General features: G+C 37.2%; 1 protein-coding gene across 1 annotated transcript in view; it reads right to left on the bottom strand.

Annotated features, from left to right (window-relative positions):
- LOC142505032 (uncharacterized) overlaps positions 1 to 8016 on the bottom strand; it is an 84827-nt gene extending 76811 nt beyond the window's left edge. Inside the window, exons 1-4 of the mRNA XM_075617857.1 lie at positions 7863 to 8016; positions 7564 to 7645; positions 7192 to 7354; positions 6387 to 6582 (exon numbers count right to left, since the gene is read on the bottom strand). Of these exons, the coding sequence (XP_075473972.1) occupies positions 6387 to 6582; positions 7192 to 7354; positions 7564 to 7645; positions 7863 to 8016 (595 nt within the window). The remainder of the gene's footprint in view (positions 1 to 6386; positions 6583 to 7191; positions 7355 to 7563; positions 7646 to 7862) is intronic.
- Positions 8017 to 16429: the final 8413 nt, after the last annotated feature.

The following is a 16429-nucleotide window of genomic DNA, read 5'->3' as shown; positions in this document are numbered from 1 at the left end:
GAAAGTGGGTATTTATTCTTCACTATAACCCTGTTCAACTCCCGATAGTCAATACAAAGTCTCATAGAGCCATCCTTCTTTTTCACAAATAAGACTGGCGCGCCCCATGGAGAAAAGCTCGGGCGAATGAACTCCTTGTCGAGAAGTTCCTGGATCTGCTTCTTAAGCTCTGCCATCTCTGTCGGTGCTAGTCGGTACGGCGCTTTGGATATCGGAGCCGTACCTGGCATAAGCTCAATGGAAAACTCCACCTCTCTCTCGGGTGGCATACCAAAGACGTCTTCGGGAAAAACGTCTAAGAAATCTCTGACAATCGGAACATCTGAGGCTGACTGGCTGGGTTCCTCGGGGACAGATAAAAAGGTTGCTAGAAATGCCCGACACCCTCTATGCATGAGCTTCCTAGCCTGAACATAAGGAATAATGCGCGGTAAAGGAAAGTACCTGTCCGGCTCAAATAAGAACTGCTCCATTCCAGGCGGTCGGACAAGAACAGATCTCCGCTGGAAGTCTATCAACACTCTGTTCCTCAATAGCCAGTCCATCCCTAGGATAATGTCAAATTCCGGCATCGGTAACACGATCAGATCCGCATAAACAAGATTACCGTGTAGCTCAAGGTCTATATCTCGGATAACATTGGTGGCTGCCATCTCCTCGCCTGACGGCAACACTACTGAGAAGGCTGTATCTAGCCCAATGGTCTGGATCTTGAGAAAGTTTGCAAAGACCTCCGAAATAAACGAGTGAGTGGCCCCTGAATCTATCAAGGCCTTGGTAGCGGAACCAGATATAAAAATTCTCCCTGAAAGAGCGAAGCTCTAAGTTGAATCCAGTAGCTACAAGAACTAAACTTATAGACATGCAATGGTCAAAGTTCTTCTAACTTAAATCTCCAAAATACTACTGAGTAGAGCATGCAATCCTATCATAGTTCTAAGTTCAATCTTAATCCTTATTCCCAAAACACGGAATTTCAAATAACAACTTAAAGTTTAAAGGTACCTGTCAACAACATAGTCTCCGGGTTGGTTTCCGCGGCATGGAGAGCAAAAACTCTGCCTTGGGTTGGCAGATTCCTCTGAGGGCACTGCAGCAACATGTGGTCTGGACTGCCACACTTAAAACACTTTCCTGAGCCAGACATACATGCTCCAGGATGGCGGCGTGAGCACTTGGGACAGACTGGCAGCTCATAAGGCCTCGGGGCTGGGCGTCCCCGCTGCTGTTGCTGCTGCTGCTGGCCTCTGTTTCTAGGCTGTCCATGAAAAGACCTCTTGTTCTGCTGCTGATGCTGATGAGAAGGAGGGCGGTGTGGTACCTGGACTGGGCGCTTGCCCTGGCGATCCCTCTCGATATCCCGCAGATCCTGCTCTGCGGCTAGGGCTTTGGAGACAGCAATCTCATAAGTAGCAGGGTCAGACACCCTAACATCCCGGCGCAAGATCGGCCGTAGACCCACCAGGAAATGCATCAACTTGGCTTTGGCATCATTCGCGATAAGGGGCACAAAATGACAGCCCCTCTCGAACTTACTGATGAACTCCGTAACCGTCATGTCTCCTTGTCTCAGGCTCATGAACTCAGTGGTCAACCTGGTGCGCACTTCCTCGGCAAAATATTTGGAGTAGAAAACCTCCGTGAAGCGTGTCCATCACAGTGTAGCCAAGGTCAGGGCTACTGACGCTCCTTCCCACCATAAGCGGGCATCTCCACTGAACAGATAGGTGGCACAACGGACTCGGTCTGCGTCTCCCAGCTCCATGAACTCGAAGATAACCTCGAGGGATTTGATCCATCCCTCGGCAATCATGGGGTCAGACGTCCCAGAAAACTCCTTTGGACGCATCTTCATGAATCGCTCGTAAACAGCCTCTGGCCCTGTCGGCCTAGTCACCACAGCATTGTTCCCCGCAAACTGTGCGAAGAACTGCGTCATCCCAGCTAGCATCTGGGCACTCATGTCAGGTGGGGGCGGTGGTGGAGGTGGAGGAGGAGGAGGTGTCTGCCTCTCTTGTCTCTGATCGTCATCGTCCACGCGACGGTGCTCGCCACTACCTCTCGGGCGTCCTACTTGACGTCTAGGGGGCATACTGTTCCAACATAACTCATACGTAACTAACATGCATAATTCCATAATTTATTTTAAATGAACACTGAAATGCTGAAAATCCGGTCGAAATTATTTCATGGAAGCATGCTGAAAAAATAATTCATGCTTTAAATAAAATGCTGAACTGTAAAACTTACAGACCGAAGGCGTTGCTTTGTGAGCTTCTCGTGGTCAGTAGTAGTGTAACCCTATACAGAACCACCGCTCTGATACCAACTGTCGAGGCCCGAAAATCCTTGCTTGAAAATTTGCGGAAAATTAAAAATTATTCTTTTATAATAAATGGAGTGCCTCAACAATAAAATCAACTGATGAATCAAGTTCAATGTTTTAAAAAAAATATAGCAGCGGAAGAAAATAAAGTTTGCCGAAAATAACAATTTAAAAATATTCAACAGCTGATAAAATGTCTGAGCATAAAAAAATGGCAAGTGAAACTGAGGTCCTCGGGTGCCACTACTGCCGACCCAAGCTGGCTCACTGGTCCCCGCCCTCGGCCCTGGCCTCATCAGTACCTACAACAATCAAGTCTAGTGAGCCTAAAGACTCAGCATGCAAATATCGTAGGTAACGAGTAAATACTGAAGTAAAATGTGCATGGGATAAAATATCATGTCATGAGGCATACTGAAAATAACTTGTACTGAGCAATTATAATACGTGCATAACTGAACTGAAATCATAGTAAAAATGTTTGCTCCTTGGAGCCCTGTACTGAAATAACTGGTAAAAATTTTCTGTCGAGACTATGGTCTACGCCTGTGGCCTCTGCACTGAACTGAACTGATCGGTAACTGGCTACCGGGGAGTATAAAACTGAACTGAGCTGGCCGGTCACTGGCGACCGGGTGGTACCAAACTGAACTGATCGGTAACTGGTGACCGTATAAAATAATGCTCCCATAATAGTGAATTGACCACAAGCCATATCGCATAAATCTCAAAAATAAGTATTTTCTATTTTTCATGCACGTAATATAATTAACTGGCATAATGAAAAATCCTGTAATTTTACCAACTGGATTGGATTGGATCGTCCCCTGGCTCGCTGCAACCTAACTGTCATGAAAAATATGCAATAGCTTAAACTTGACCAACCATGCAATTTACGTTTGAAAATGCGACAATTACGTCTACCGACTTCGTATTTAATCATGACTCCGAAGCAACCCAAACCAACACTGAACCGACGTATAGTCATGATTAAAATACGCTTAAAATTATGAACTAATGCTCCTAAAATGATGAGGGTCGAAATCTAGGTGAAATGGAGGCCAAAACAAGAAACGCTCTTTCGAGAGTCAATTTGGCACATCGCACCGTAAATTCTCGTACGACCTCAAAAATGATCCGAATCACAAACGGTCAAAAACATGACCTTCCTAACTCAATGAGGCACTGTCCAGTCCAAGGCCACAGGCTAAAAGCCAACCAAGAACTCAAACGAGCTTCCGAACCGACACAGCAACTTGCTGTAAATTTCCAGCAGCTGCAACCTTGCTTGCATCGCGTCGTTTGCGAGACTTTTGGCCATTGGGGCTTGAACCACCGACCAAAGCCTCTCCACAACGTCCCAAGGAATGATTTGAACCATGGCTAAGGGCCCTAGGCAAGCCACAATTCACCTCATTCCAGAAACCACCCTAAAGTTCTTACCGAGGGCCCTCATGCGTGCGTGTGTAGTGTTTTGTTTTGATTGCTGTCTCGTGTCGTTCCAGTGGCCATTTGATTGACCATGGCACGATCTAGACATCTAGGGGCATGGTATGAACCGTGGCTAAGGACCATAGGCCAACCAAGATCCACACCAAACCAACCAACTCGAAGTACATGTGCTGTCAAAACCGAAAGGGCCGAGAGGGGAGGGGGCTGTTCTTGATGTTTTATGTAAAAACCGATGAGCCATGGACCAAGCCACCAAAAGGGCGACTTAGTCACGTCTTATACATGCTAGGGGAGTGATCCAACCAGGGCTATAGGCCCCTAGGACAGCCATGATCAGATCCTTACCCTTGGACAACAAAACTGAATTTTCGAACACAACTCTGCACCTATGGGGAGCTTGCTGTGATTTCGGTTTTTCCAGCAAGCATGGGGACTGAATGAATGGACCAACATGGTCCTAATGCATCCTATTACATGTCTAGGAGCCGCCTTGGGAGCCTGGAGTCGAGCCATCCACCTGAAACGTCAAAACAAGAGAACCCGTGAAGCTTGTCATGGAAACCGAAAATCTGCATGTTATATTTTTCTGAAATTTCTTGGTGTGTTTCGGTTTATGGCCAAAGAAATCATGATCATGCAATGAAAATAATTGATAATAGGACTTGATTGAGGTTTGAAAGAATCTAGACATGCCTTAGTTTTCGTTTGAAATAAAAACGAAAAGAATACGACGACTCGGCGCGGAGGAGGTGGAGCGCTTCTCTCCTTTTCTTTTCTTGCTCTCGACTTTCACTCTTGTTCTAGGCTATGAGGGTCACGATTTTTCTACTCTATAAGCTCTGAATTTTGGTCATGTGGGAGGGAGAATGATGGTTAGGAGAGTGAGGGAAGTGGGTGCAAGATACAGGGGATAACTCAAGACCAAGTCTTCACCTTTTGAATTTTGAATTCTAGTTTGATATCAAATGATTTGTTGGTGCATGTTGGGGTGAGGTGACCGATCAATTACCATCTAGACTAGGTGAGGATAAGGTTGATCATTAATTAAATGGTGCTCCCAAAAATAAAAGAATTATCCTACTAATTAAATACAAAGAAAGGGTCAAAGGTGTTGAGTTGGCATATCAATGCTTAATCATCTAAGGGGCCGAAAATTCATATAATAAATGGAAGGAAAAAATGTTTTCTAGCTAGTAAATTTATAACCCTTAAAAGCCTCACTAATCCTTAATTAATTTAGTGAATTAATCCCTTAATTAAGTAACTTAAATGAGCTTATTTCTTAATCACCTCAAGTAATTAAATTAAATCATCAAAACATCCTTTTTAACTTAAATGAACTTACTTGCTAGCTAAATTAACTTCTGGAAATATTTCTCGAATCTTAGATTCTATCTCAAAGCTCCAACTCCAGTCCGGCCTCACTGAAATAACTGAAAAATCAAACTACTGCATGAAATAATAAAATAATTAACTTTAAAGAAATGCCTTTAAAATAATCATGCAATGAAGTCAATTAAATTTTAAAAATCTAGAATTATGCATGGCTTATACGTATACTGATTTACGGGTTCTACAGCATGTCCCAAAACAATTCCAGAAGTAATCATGTAATGACATTTTTCCCAATTTAAAATAAGACCTTTTTCCTCGCATCTTTTTAAAAATTTTTCCAAATTTTCAAGACAATTATCAAATGTATTCCCAAAGACAGTTAAATCATCCTTGAAAATTTCCAAAAAATTTTCAACCATGTCGCAAAAAATGCTTAGCATACATCTTTGAAATGTTGCTGGGGCATTGAATAAACCAAATGGCATCCTTCTGAATGCAAATGTTCCAAAAGGACATGTGAATGTAGTTTTTTCTTGATCTTCGAGTGCAATGGGAATTTGATAATAACCTGAATATCCATCAAGAAAAAAGTAGTATGGATGACCTGCTACTCTTTCTAAAATTTGATCCAAAAATGGTAATGGAAAATGATCTTTTCTAGTGGCGTCATTTAATTTTGTATAATCAATACACATCCGCCAACTAGATGGGACTCGACTTGTTAACAATTCACCTTTTTCATTTTTTATCACTGTGATGCCAGATTTTTTTGGAACTACTTGTGTTGGGCTTACCCACTTACTATCAGAAATAGGGTAGATAATCCCAACATCAAGTAGTTTGAGAACTTCAGTTTTCACAACATCTTTCATGTGTGGATTTAATCTCCTTTGTGGTTGTTGAGATGTTTTAGCATTTTCTTCTAAATGAATTTTGTGTGTGCAAATTAGTGGATTAATGCCCTTGAGATCTTTTAGTGTCCAACCAATTGCATTTTTATGTCTTTTAAGCATATCAACTAATTTACCTTCTTGATCACTTTCTAGTTTGGAAGAAATTACCACCGGATATGTTTCATCTTCTCCAAGAAATGCATACTTCAATTCTTCTGGCAAGGGTTTTAACTCCAATATGGGTGGTTCGTCTTTGTTCTCATATTTTGCATCAAATTCTTTCTCTGATCCTGGTAACGAGTGATACCTGATAAAATCATCAAGATCAATTTCAATATTTTCTTTAACAATTTCAATTGAACAAATATCTAATTGATCACGAATACTCCCTTCTTGAATGTTTTCTTCCACAAGAGTTTCAATAAGATTTTCATCTTCACTTTCATCTCCTTTGTCATGTGGTTGCTTACAAAGATTAAAAACATTGAGCTCCAAGGTCATGTTACCAAATGACAACTTCATTATTCCATTCGTGCAATTTATAAGGGCATTAGAAGTTGCTAAAAATGGACGACCCAGAATTACAGGAATTGCATTACAAGCTTCGATCGGTTGTGTATCTAAAACTATGAAATCGACAGGATATACAAAGTTATCAACTTGGACCAATACGTCTTCTATCATACCTCTTGGCACTTTAACAGATCTATCGGCAAGTAAAAGTGTTACTGAAGTTGATTTTAACTCGCCTAGATTGAGTTCTTGATAAACTGAATATGGAAGTAAATTCACACTAGCTCCAAGATCAAGCAAGGCTTTTTTAATCTTTCGTTCTCCAATAATACATGAAATAGTAGGACAACCAGGGTCTTTGTATTTCAAAGTATTATTATTTTTAATGATTGCACCTACTTGTTCGGCTAAAAATGCTTTCTTTTTCACATTCAATTTTCTTTTCACAGTGCACAAGTCTTTCAAAAATTTGGCATATGATGGTACCTGATTTATTGCATCTAATAAAGGAATATTAACTTTTACTTGTTTAAAAATATCATATATATCAGAATTCAAATTTGATATTTTTGTATTTTTCAATGCATGAGGGAATGGTGGTGACACTGTCTGTTGAACCTCTTCTTCGCAAGTTATGGGTTCCACTTCCTTACCCTTTGGATTTGATTTATCATCATCTTCACAAGGTTCAAGAATGGATTTTTCCACAACCTTACCACTTCGAAGGGTAATAACAGATTTTACCTGATCCATCGATCGAGTTCCAGAAGTTCCAGTTTGTGAATGATGATCCTTGGGATTAGGCAGAGGTTGTGAAGGAAATTTACCTTTTTCATGAACATTAAGTGCAGATGCAAATTTAGCAAGTGTATCTTTCAAATCTGTCATGGTTTGAGCAGTTTGAGTATTGATAGACTCTTGCTTTGCAATGAAATAATTCAATGTATCTTCCAAATTTCTTTTAGGTGGAGGAACATAAGGTGCATAATTTTGAAAATTTTGTTGATTTTGGAAATGTGGTTGTGAAAATTGTGCAGCATTATCATTCCTCCAACTAAAATTTGGATGATTTCGCCAACCTGGATTGTAATTTTGAGAAAATGGTTCAAAATTTGGCCTTTTGAAATTGTTCAAAACATTGGCTTGTTCATGGAGACATTCTTTAAAAGAGGGCAAAGTGGGACAATCTTTTGTAAAATGATCACTTGTATCACAGATGTGACACACAATTTCTTGAACAGATTTTAATTGACCATTCTTTTTCAATTCAAGTGCCTCAACTTTTCTTGCCAAAGAGGTAAACCTAGCTTGAAGATCATGTTCATCTTTGAGAGTGTACATACCTCCACCAGATGTAGGAGATTGAATCTTGTTTGATGGTTCGATTGTACCTATAGTGTCCCAATTTTGAGCATTTTCAGCTAATAAATCGAGATACTCAATTGCCTCATTTGGATCTTTATCTTCAAATGTTCCATTACACATTAATTCAACCATTTGCCTAACTTTAGGTGTTAAGCCTTCATAAAATTGAGAAACAACTCTCCAAATTTCAAAACCATGATGTGGACAAAGATTAAGCAATTCTTTGTATCTATCCCAACACTGATAAAAAGTTTCTCCTTGTTTTTGAGTAAAAGTGATGATTCGCCTTTTGAAAGAATTTGTTCTATGAGATGGAAAAAACTTTTTCAAAAATTGTTGTTGCAATTCATCCCAAGTTCGAATGGATCCCGATCTAAGATTTTGTAGCCAAGTTTTAGCTTTATCTTTTAAAGAAAAAGGCAAAAGCTTAAGTCGAATGGTGTTCATGCTACAATTTAGATCATTATATGTGTTGCACACTTCTTCAAACTCTCGTAAATACATGTATGGATTTTCAGAATCTAAGCCATGAAAATTGGGTAAAAGTTGGATAATACCAGGCTTAAAATTGAAATGAGATGCATCAGGGGGAAAAACTAGACATGAAGGTGCACTAGTACGTGTAGGATTCATGTGATCTCTAAGTGTTCTTCGTCTATCATGATCATGTTGAGATTGAATTTCATCTTCATTTTCTTGGATGAGTTCTTCCGCCATGTTTTGTAAAAATAAAGGGTTATTTCGAATGAGTCGACCACTAAGTGTACGTGACCAAATGCTCATGCAAATGCAAATGCAAAAGAATAAAAACACAAAAAAGCAATAAAAATTCAAATAAATAAACTATAAATAAAATTAAATAGACTTGAAATTAAACTATACTTCCCCGGCAATGGTGCCAAAAACTTGTTGCGACTTTGATTGTTGCACTCCCAAGAGTAGGTTGTCCACAAGTAGTATAATTCGGTGAGTCCGAATATCGTATCCACAGGGAAGCTAAGGTAATTACATGTCCACTACAATATCTTTTTGTTTTGTTTTTGTTTTTGTTTCTTTTTAATTTTAATTATTTGAATCTTTAATGGGTAAATTTTAATTGTTCAAATTTTAATTTAAGTAGTTGAGATTAAAGGATCCACTCTTGGTATTTTAATAAAGTTAACATTAACGAACATTATTGAAATCCACTTAATAAAATGGTTCTAATATATTAAATAATCATATTTATATTATGTTATATATTATTATCTTATAAGTATATAATATATACCAAAACTTATAAATGTGGTCAGGTATTTATTGTGCTATATAAATTTGTAAACACTGAATCAAGGTTCCAACTTTAAATGGTTGGTAAAACCAAACTAACATTTAAATGGTACCAAGAAATTAATATTATGATATATTTATATATAGTAAATCAAGGTTCCCACTTAAAATGGTTGGTAAAACCAAACAAACATTTAAATGGCTCCAAGAATTTAATATTATAATATATTCATATATAATAAATCAAGGCATCCACTTTAAATGGTTGGTAACACCAAACTAACATTTAAATGGTTCCAAGAATTTAATGTAACATATAGCAACAATAAATCAAAACTCCCACTTATAAGTAAGGTATAAAAATGCTTAAAGAAATAAATATAACATAAACAATAAATAATGATTAAATAATATAAAACATAGATTCTTACCTTTTAGTAACCTTATTATCATGCCAAGAGTTTCACCTTTTCATCTCAACTTTAGGAAGTTAGCTATTCATTATTCAAAGTGTAAAACTTTGAATATGAAATTAACATGCTAATTATATTTAAATGAAGAAATAAAAGAAAAATATAGAGAGAAATATTATGAACTCAAAGGTTTGTTCATAGAATGAGGGATATCTCAATACATTACAATGCACCCCTATTTATAGCCAAATTTGGGGAGACAACCACAAATAAAATATTATTTTTTTACACAAAAGTCTTCATTGGTGTTCCAAGATATTATATTATATTACACATCACTTTTGAAAATCTTCTTCTTGGAATTTGCTTCTTCACAAAAAAAGAAACATGTGGATAATTGAGTTGTCTAGTTGTGGTATTTTTTTCAAATCATTTGACCAAGTAATTTGAGAGATATGGTCAAAATACTAGAGCATGGTAAAACTGTTACTCCTTTGGTAACTTTATTTGTTGCTTAATTTGATCCCAATTGTGAGAGGATTTTTATCTCATGCTTGACACCAATATTGTAGATATTAACATCAACTTTCTACAGGTCCAAGAATCATCTTAATCCCATTTGCAACGCCAAGTTTATTTTTGTTTTATCGAACCTTTAAAAAATAGTAAAAACTTGTAATTACACAACAACTTATATTTTATACAATTTATTATAAAACATATAATATTTAAACATTCAATAAAACAAAAACTATATATTTATATTATAAAACATTTAATTAATGTACAATTTTTATGTTTATCAAGAAAACCTGAAGTATAACTTGATTAGCATCAGTCAGTTATGCGACAGTGGATTCTCAGTACAATTTGACAAAAACTCATGTTCAGTCAAAACTTCAACTAATGAAATCATACTAACTGGCAAACGTTGTGGAAACACATATTAAGTCAGTTGAAATGATCAAACTTATGCACCGGTTTTTTTTTATTGCTTCCAAATCATCTAAAAACTGGTTGTGGCATAAGAGACTAAATCATTTAAACTTTAAAACCATTGCCTATCTGAGTAAACATGAACTTGTAACTGGTTTGCCCAAAATAGACTTTTCAAAAGAAAAACTTTGCTCAGCATGTCAGTATGGTAAACAAGTACGATCATCTTTTAAAAACAAGGGCTGTAAATCTTCATCCCGATGCTTAGAACTGTTGCACTTGGATCTCTTTGGTCCTATACCAGTCATGAGCTTAGGGGAAATGAAATACACCGTGGTAGTTGTAGATGATTTTTCAAGATTTACTTGGGTTATTTTTCTCAAGTCTAAAGACCATAATGCTTCGCAACTAATAAAGCTCTTAAAAAGACTTTTAAATGAAAAATCAGTTGGAATTGATCAAAGCAAATCTGATCGAGGAACTGAATTCATCAATCAAACTCTTTCAAATTTCCTAGAAAATGCTGGAATTAAGCACGAGCTTTCAGCAGCCAGAACTCCTCAGCAAAATGGTGTAGCTGAGAGGAGAAATCGAACCCTTAAAGAAGCTGCTAGAACGATGCTTACTGATTCTGGTATTTCTCAAAGATTTTGGGCAGAGGCAGTAAACATTGTGTGTTACACTCAGAACAGATCAATGATTAATAAAAATCATATGAAAACACCATATGAGATCTGGCATGGAAGAAAAAGTATAATTACTTATTTCAAAATATTCGGCTGCAAATATTTTATTCTTGATAATGGTAAAAATTATTTAAAACGTTTGATGCTAAATCTGTAGAAGAAATATTTCTTGGATACTCATCAGTTAGTATAGCTTATAGAGTCTTCAACAAGAAAACCCTAAATGTTGAAGAATCTTCTCATGTTGATTTCGATGAAACTGAACTAACTGATAAGCCAACTGATCAAGTTGAGCTAGTTGATCGATTTACAGATATCAGTTTGGAAGATGATGACAAAAATGAAAGTCATGGCAATCAAAACATACTTCAAACACCTGAACCAGAAGTACTGGACCAATTAGATGTGCAGGAAGTCGTTGCTGATGATCAGTTGTTAGAGCATAATGATAACATTCAAATACCAGTTGACGAAGCACCAACTGAGACTGAAAACTAGGTTCAGTTACCAAATGAAAAAATTGCTGATACAACAAATACTGAGTACAGATGGAGAAAATCACATCCACCTGAACTGGTAATAGGAAATCCATTTGATCCAGTAAGAACTCGCAATCAAATGCTAAATTTATTTATCTATTCAGCTTTTGTTTCACAACTAGAACCGAAGAAAACTGATGAAGCTCTTGCTGATCCTAACTGGGTAAATGCAATGCAAGAAGAACTAAATCAGTTCACTTATAACAATGTCTGGAACTTAGTTCCAAGACCAATTTCAAAAACTATTATAGGTACAAAATGGGTATACATAAATAAACTGAACGAGGATGGTTCAGTTGTGCGCAATAAAGCAAGACTCGTAGCACAAGGATATAGGCAAGAGGAAGGAATTGATTACGATGAAACATATGCACTAGTTGCAAGACTGGAGGCAATCAGAATATTCCTTACCTATGCTTCATTCAAGAACTTCAAAGTCTACCAAATGGATGTAAAAAGTGCATTCCTAGATGGCCAGTTGCAAGAGGAAGTATATGTTGAACAACCTCCAGGTTTTGTCAATCACAACTTTCCTGATCATGTATATCATTTGAACAAAGCCCTATATGGTCTTAAACAAGCTCCCAGAGCTTGGTACAAAACTCTTTCAAAATTTCTAACTGATCATGATTTTTTTGTTGGATCAGTTGATAAGACCTTGTTCAAATTTGCTAAGAATGATCACATTTTATTAGTTCAAATTTATGTTGATGATATCATATTCGGGTCAACTAATCCCAAATTATGCGAAAAGTTTGCTAAGCTAATGCATGATAAGTTTGAAATGAGCATGATGGGTGAACTGACGTTCTTTCTTGGACTGCAAGTGAAGCAACTGGAGACTGGTATATTCATCAGTCAAACTAAATATACAAAGGATCTGCTGAAGAAATTTGGCATGGAATCATGTTCAGCTGCAAATACTCCCATGAGCTCATCAGTAAAATTGGACACTGATCAAGGGGGAATATCAGTTGAAGCGACATTATATCGAGGTTTAATAGTTTCATTGTTGTACCTAACTGCCAGTCGTCCTGATATTGTATTTGCTGTCTATATGTGTGCTAGATTTCAAACAAATCCTAAGCAATCACATTTCTCAGTTGCTAAAATAATTTTGAAATATCTTAAGGGTACACAAAATGTTGGGTTATGGTATTCTAAAGACTCTACTTTCAATTTAGTTGGATATTCAAATGCAGATTATGCAGGATGTAAGCTTGATCGTAAAAGTACAAGTGGATCTTGTCAGTTTCTAGAAGACAGACTGATCTCTTCGTTCAACAAAAATCAGACATCCATAGCTACCTCAACAACTGAAGCAGAATACCTTGCTGCCGGTAGTTGTTGTGCACAACTGATCTGGATCCAGCAACAACTGAGAGATTATGGAGTAATTACAAATGAATCGCCCATATTTTGTGACAATACGAGCACAATTGCCATCACCTATAATCCAGTTCTTCACTCAAGGACCAATCATATAGATGTCAGGCACCACTTCATTTGAGATCATGCTTTGAAGAAGGACATTAGACTGGAGTATATTTCATTTCAACTGAGCAACAAGCAGGTGTCATCTTCACCAAACCATTACCCGAGACTATGTTTTCAAACTTTCGCAATATTTTGGTTTAATTGACTTGTCTTAAAATTATTATTGATGATGTTTTACTAATAAAATTATTTGCAGAAAATAAGAACACAACAACAAATTGAAAATGATACTTTATTAAGAATAAAATCGATTCCATCTTACAGAAGATAACTTAGAACCAACTGAATCTTGCCATTCTGTAATCCAATTTTCAACTCATAAATTCGGATTCTTGAAAATGATTCAGTTGTAGAAATCTTCTCAATCACATGCCATTCCTTCCATAGCGTTGCTTGTAACAGAACATTGTCATCAACCAGGTCTGTAGCATGCCTGACTTCAAAACGATCAATGTATTTTCTTGCTGTTGCTGCTTGAGCACAAGAAGGAGCAGCACCACTAATACTTATCCTCTGCAAATCATGAATTTTGAACCATGTTGACATCACTTTCGTCAAGACATATTCCTCCATCGTTTTCATCAACTCTTCTAAATAAGGACTTAATTGTTCAGTAACTTGAATATGCGTACTGCTGCATGCATCAGAATTACTTGAATCCGACATATTGAACTGATATTGTCTCACATTTTATCTCTCTCGTCTTATTTATAGACAGATGACATTAAATGTTGAAGAAACCAAAGAGTCTCAAGTAAACCAAAGCGTTTTTCTCATTTACCAAGGTTTCTTATTTATCAGTTGTTCATTATCAACTGATATCAGTTTGTCATTTATTACTTAATGCTTAACTGATTTCAGTTCATAGTCAACTTATATAAGTTATTCTTTCATCAGTTCATCTGTTTAAGTTCGCAATTCATATATAACAACTGATGAAATTTATCATTTGCAGGAAAGAGAAAAAAAAAATTAAGCTCATATAAATAATTCATTCAACCATAAACGTTTGCACGGATTACATCATCATATTTTTCATCTACAACAATTATCCACAATTTCAACCAAGTGGATAAAGGTGCGGTAGATGTCTTGACAAAGCTCTGAGAAACAGCTATGCGCTTAAGGATTTTCAGTTCCTTTCGAAGCATTAGCTGATAGATATGACCATCCTTAAATATGTCTACCCACACAGCTATGTTCAAGTGCTCTCGCACTCTTTTCAACTCTGCCACCAGTTCAGGAGTGCTAGCCTCTCCAGTATTATACAAGAACTCAAGCTTCTGTAACTTTTCCCAGTAGTGAAGACTCTTATAGAAGACATCATCTTCTATAACAGCCTTCCTGGTCTCCAGAGCAAACGGCGAAGCACTCGAGCTACTCGTATCTGCCATTCTTTTTGTCTTGAATATCTTCACCAATATGACTGAAACTAACCGTGTTACTTCTATTTATAGACGAAAATCATGGAAGCTGAAGGGCTGTCAACGTTTCAGCAAACGATAATCTTTCTGACCTTTCAATTTATTTTATATCGTCACTTTAATTATTCTATGCACCGATTAAGGGGGAATAATGGTTTCAAGAGGTTAACTGAGAAGGCAAATGTTAGTAAACTCTCAACTGAAAGGACACAGTCTTACAACTGATCCTTCAGTTGGGTATTTCACTAATCTTTTCATATAAGTTAACTAATTAACCATATTATATTTCAAATCAAGTGACGTGACTGTCTGCTATCTAATGATGAATTTTATTTTAAAAAACCTGGAAGCATTTGAACCGTCTAAATTGTACACACGCTTACAGCACACGTACACACGTTTTTTTTCAAAATTTTGATGGACTGACACGTGTCTAGAATTTAAACGGTCACATACATATAAATAATTCCCCGCTTCAATTCAGTTTTCTTTCTTACGCGTACATCATCTCTCAGAGCAAACTCATACATTCAGAGCTTGTATTTCGCAAAATTTCAGGTTTCCTTACTCTCAGCAATGGCAAATCAGATCCCTGCTCATATATTGAACGCTATGGCTATCAACTTTGAATCAGCTTTATCAGTCGAAGAAGTCGATGTGAAAAATGTATTTCTAAAGCTTGAATCAGCTGGGCTGAGGATATTCTTGGGGCAATACTCGCATGAGATTTACCCAAAAGAACTCAAGGACCTCTACTCAAATGGATATATCAACTCTGATAGAAGCATCATTTCCACTATTAATGGTCAATTGGTGACCATTTCTGAAGATTCTTTCGGAGAAATCTTTTCATTACCTTCTGATGGACTGGTACACCTTGCTGATGTTAAAGCATCAGATATTGAAGAAATGCAAACTGCACTCTCTGCTGATGGACGAAAAATCATATCCTAAGAAGGAACTGAAGCATGAGGTTCAGTTGCTGGCTGATATCGTAGCCAAAAGGCTATTGGCTAAGGCAGGATCGTATCCTGCCCTGACTTTGGAAAAGTTTCAAGCTATTACGGTTATTATGGCTGGAAGAAAATTCAACTGGAAGCAACTTATTTTTAGTATCTTGAAGAATATGTTTTCCTCCACCAAGCAATCCAAAGGATTTGCAGTGCTGCTGAGCTATTTGATGAAAGTCAAAGAGTTGGTGGCTGATGATTCGGAGTGATTATCTAAATTCAAAATTTTCAATGGGAAGAATGTTCTGCCACCCAAGACTAAATTATATATCTCTCCTGATCAGTTCGTGAAGATCAAGAAGGAGATTGAGACATAATAGGCTGCTCCCAAATCAGTTAAACAGGCCAAGACATTGGCTCAACTGAAGACAGTTAAAAGAAAACTGATTATCAGTGAATCCGATTCCGAGAAGACGCCCTCTCCAAAAGTTGCCAAGAAACCAAGAACACAAAGGACAAAATTACCAACCACAGTAGAATCTATTCCTACTGAAATACTGAAATCTTCGGATGCCCAACAGCCTATCGAAGCAGTTCCTCTGAAGATCATCCCACCAGAAATCTCAGCTGGTGCAACAAAGGAAACAGTTAGGATCAAAGCTACTCTAATCCATATCAATGGTCCTGCTGTTCTAGCACCTGCCAGACCCAAAGGTATAAAGATTATAGAACTGGTGGATACTACTCGTACTGGATTTGAAATTCCACACATCCTCGGTACTGAAAAAGGCAAGGGCAAATTGATTGAAGAGCCCAGGCCATCCAATCCCA

Source organism: Primulina tabacum, chromosome 10, assembly GCF_025594145.1.
Source record: "Primulina tabacum isolate GXHZ01 chromosome 10, ASM2559414v2, whole genome shotgun sequence".
NCBI lineage: Eukaryota > Viridiplantae > Streptophyta > Magnoliopsida > Lamiales > Gesneriaceae > Primulina > Primulina tabacum.
Note: the sequence above shows the minus strand (reverse complement) of the source record. Positions and strands in the feature narration are given on the sequence as shown.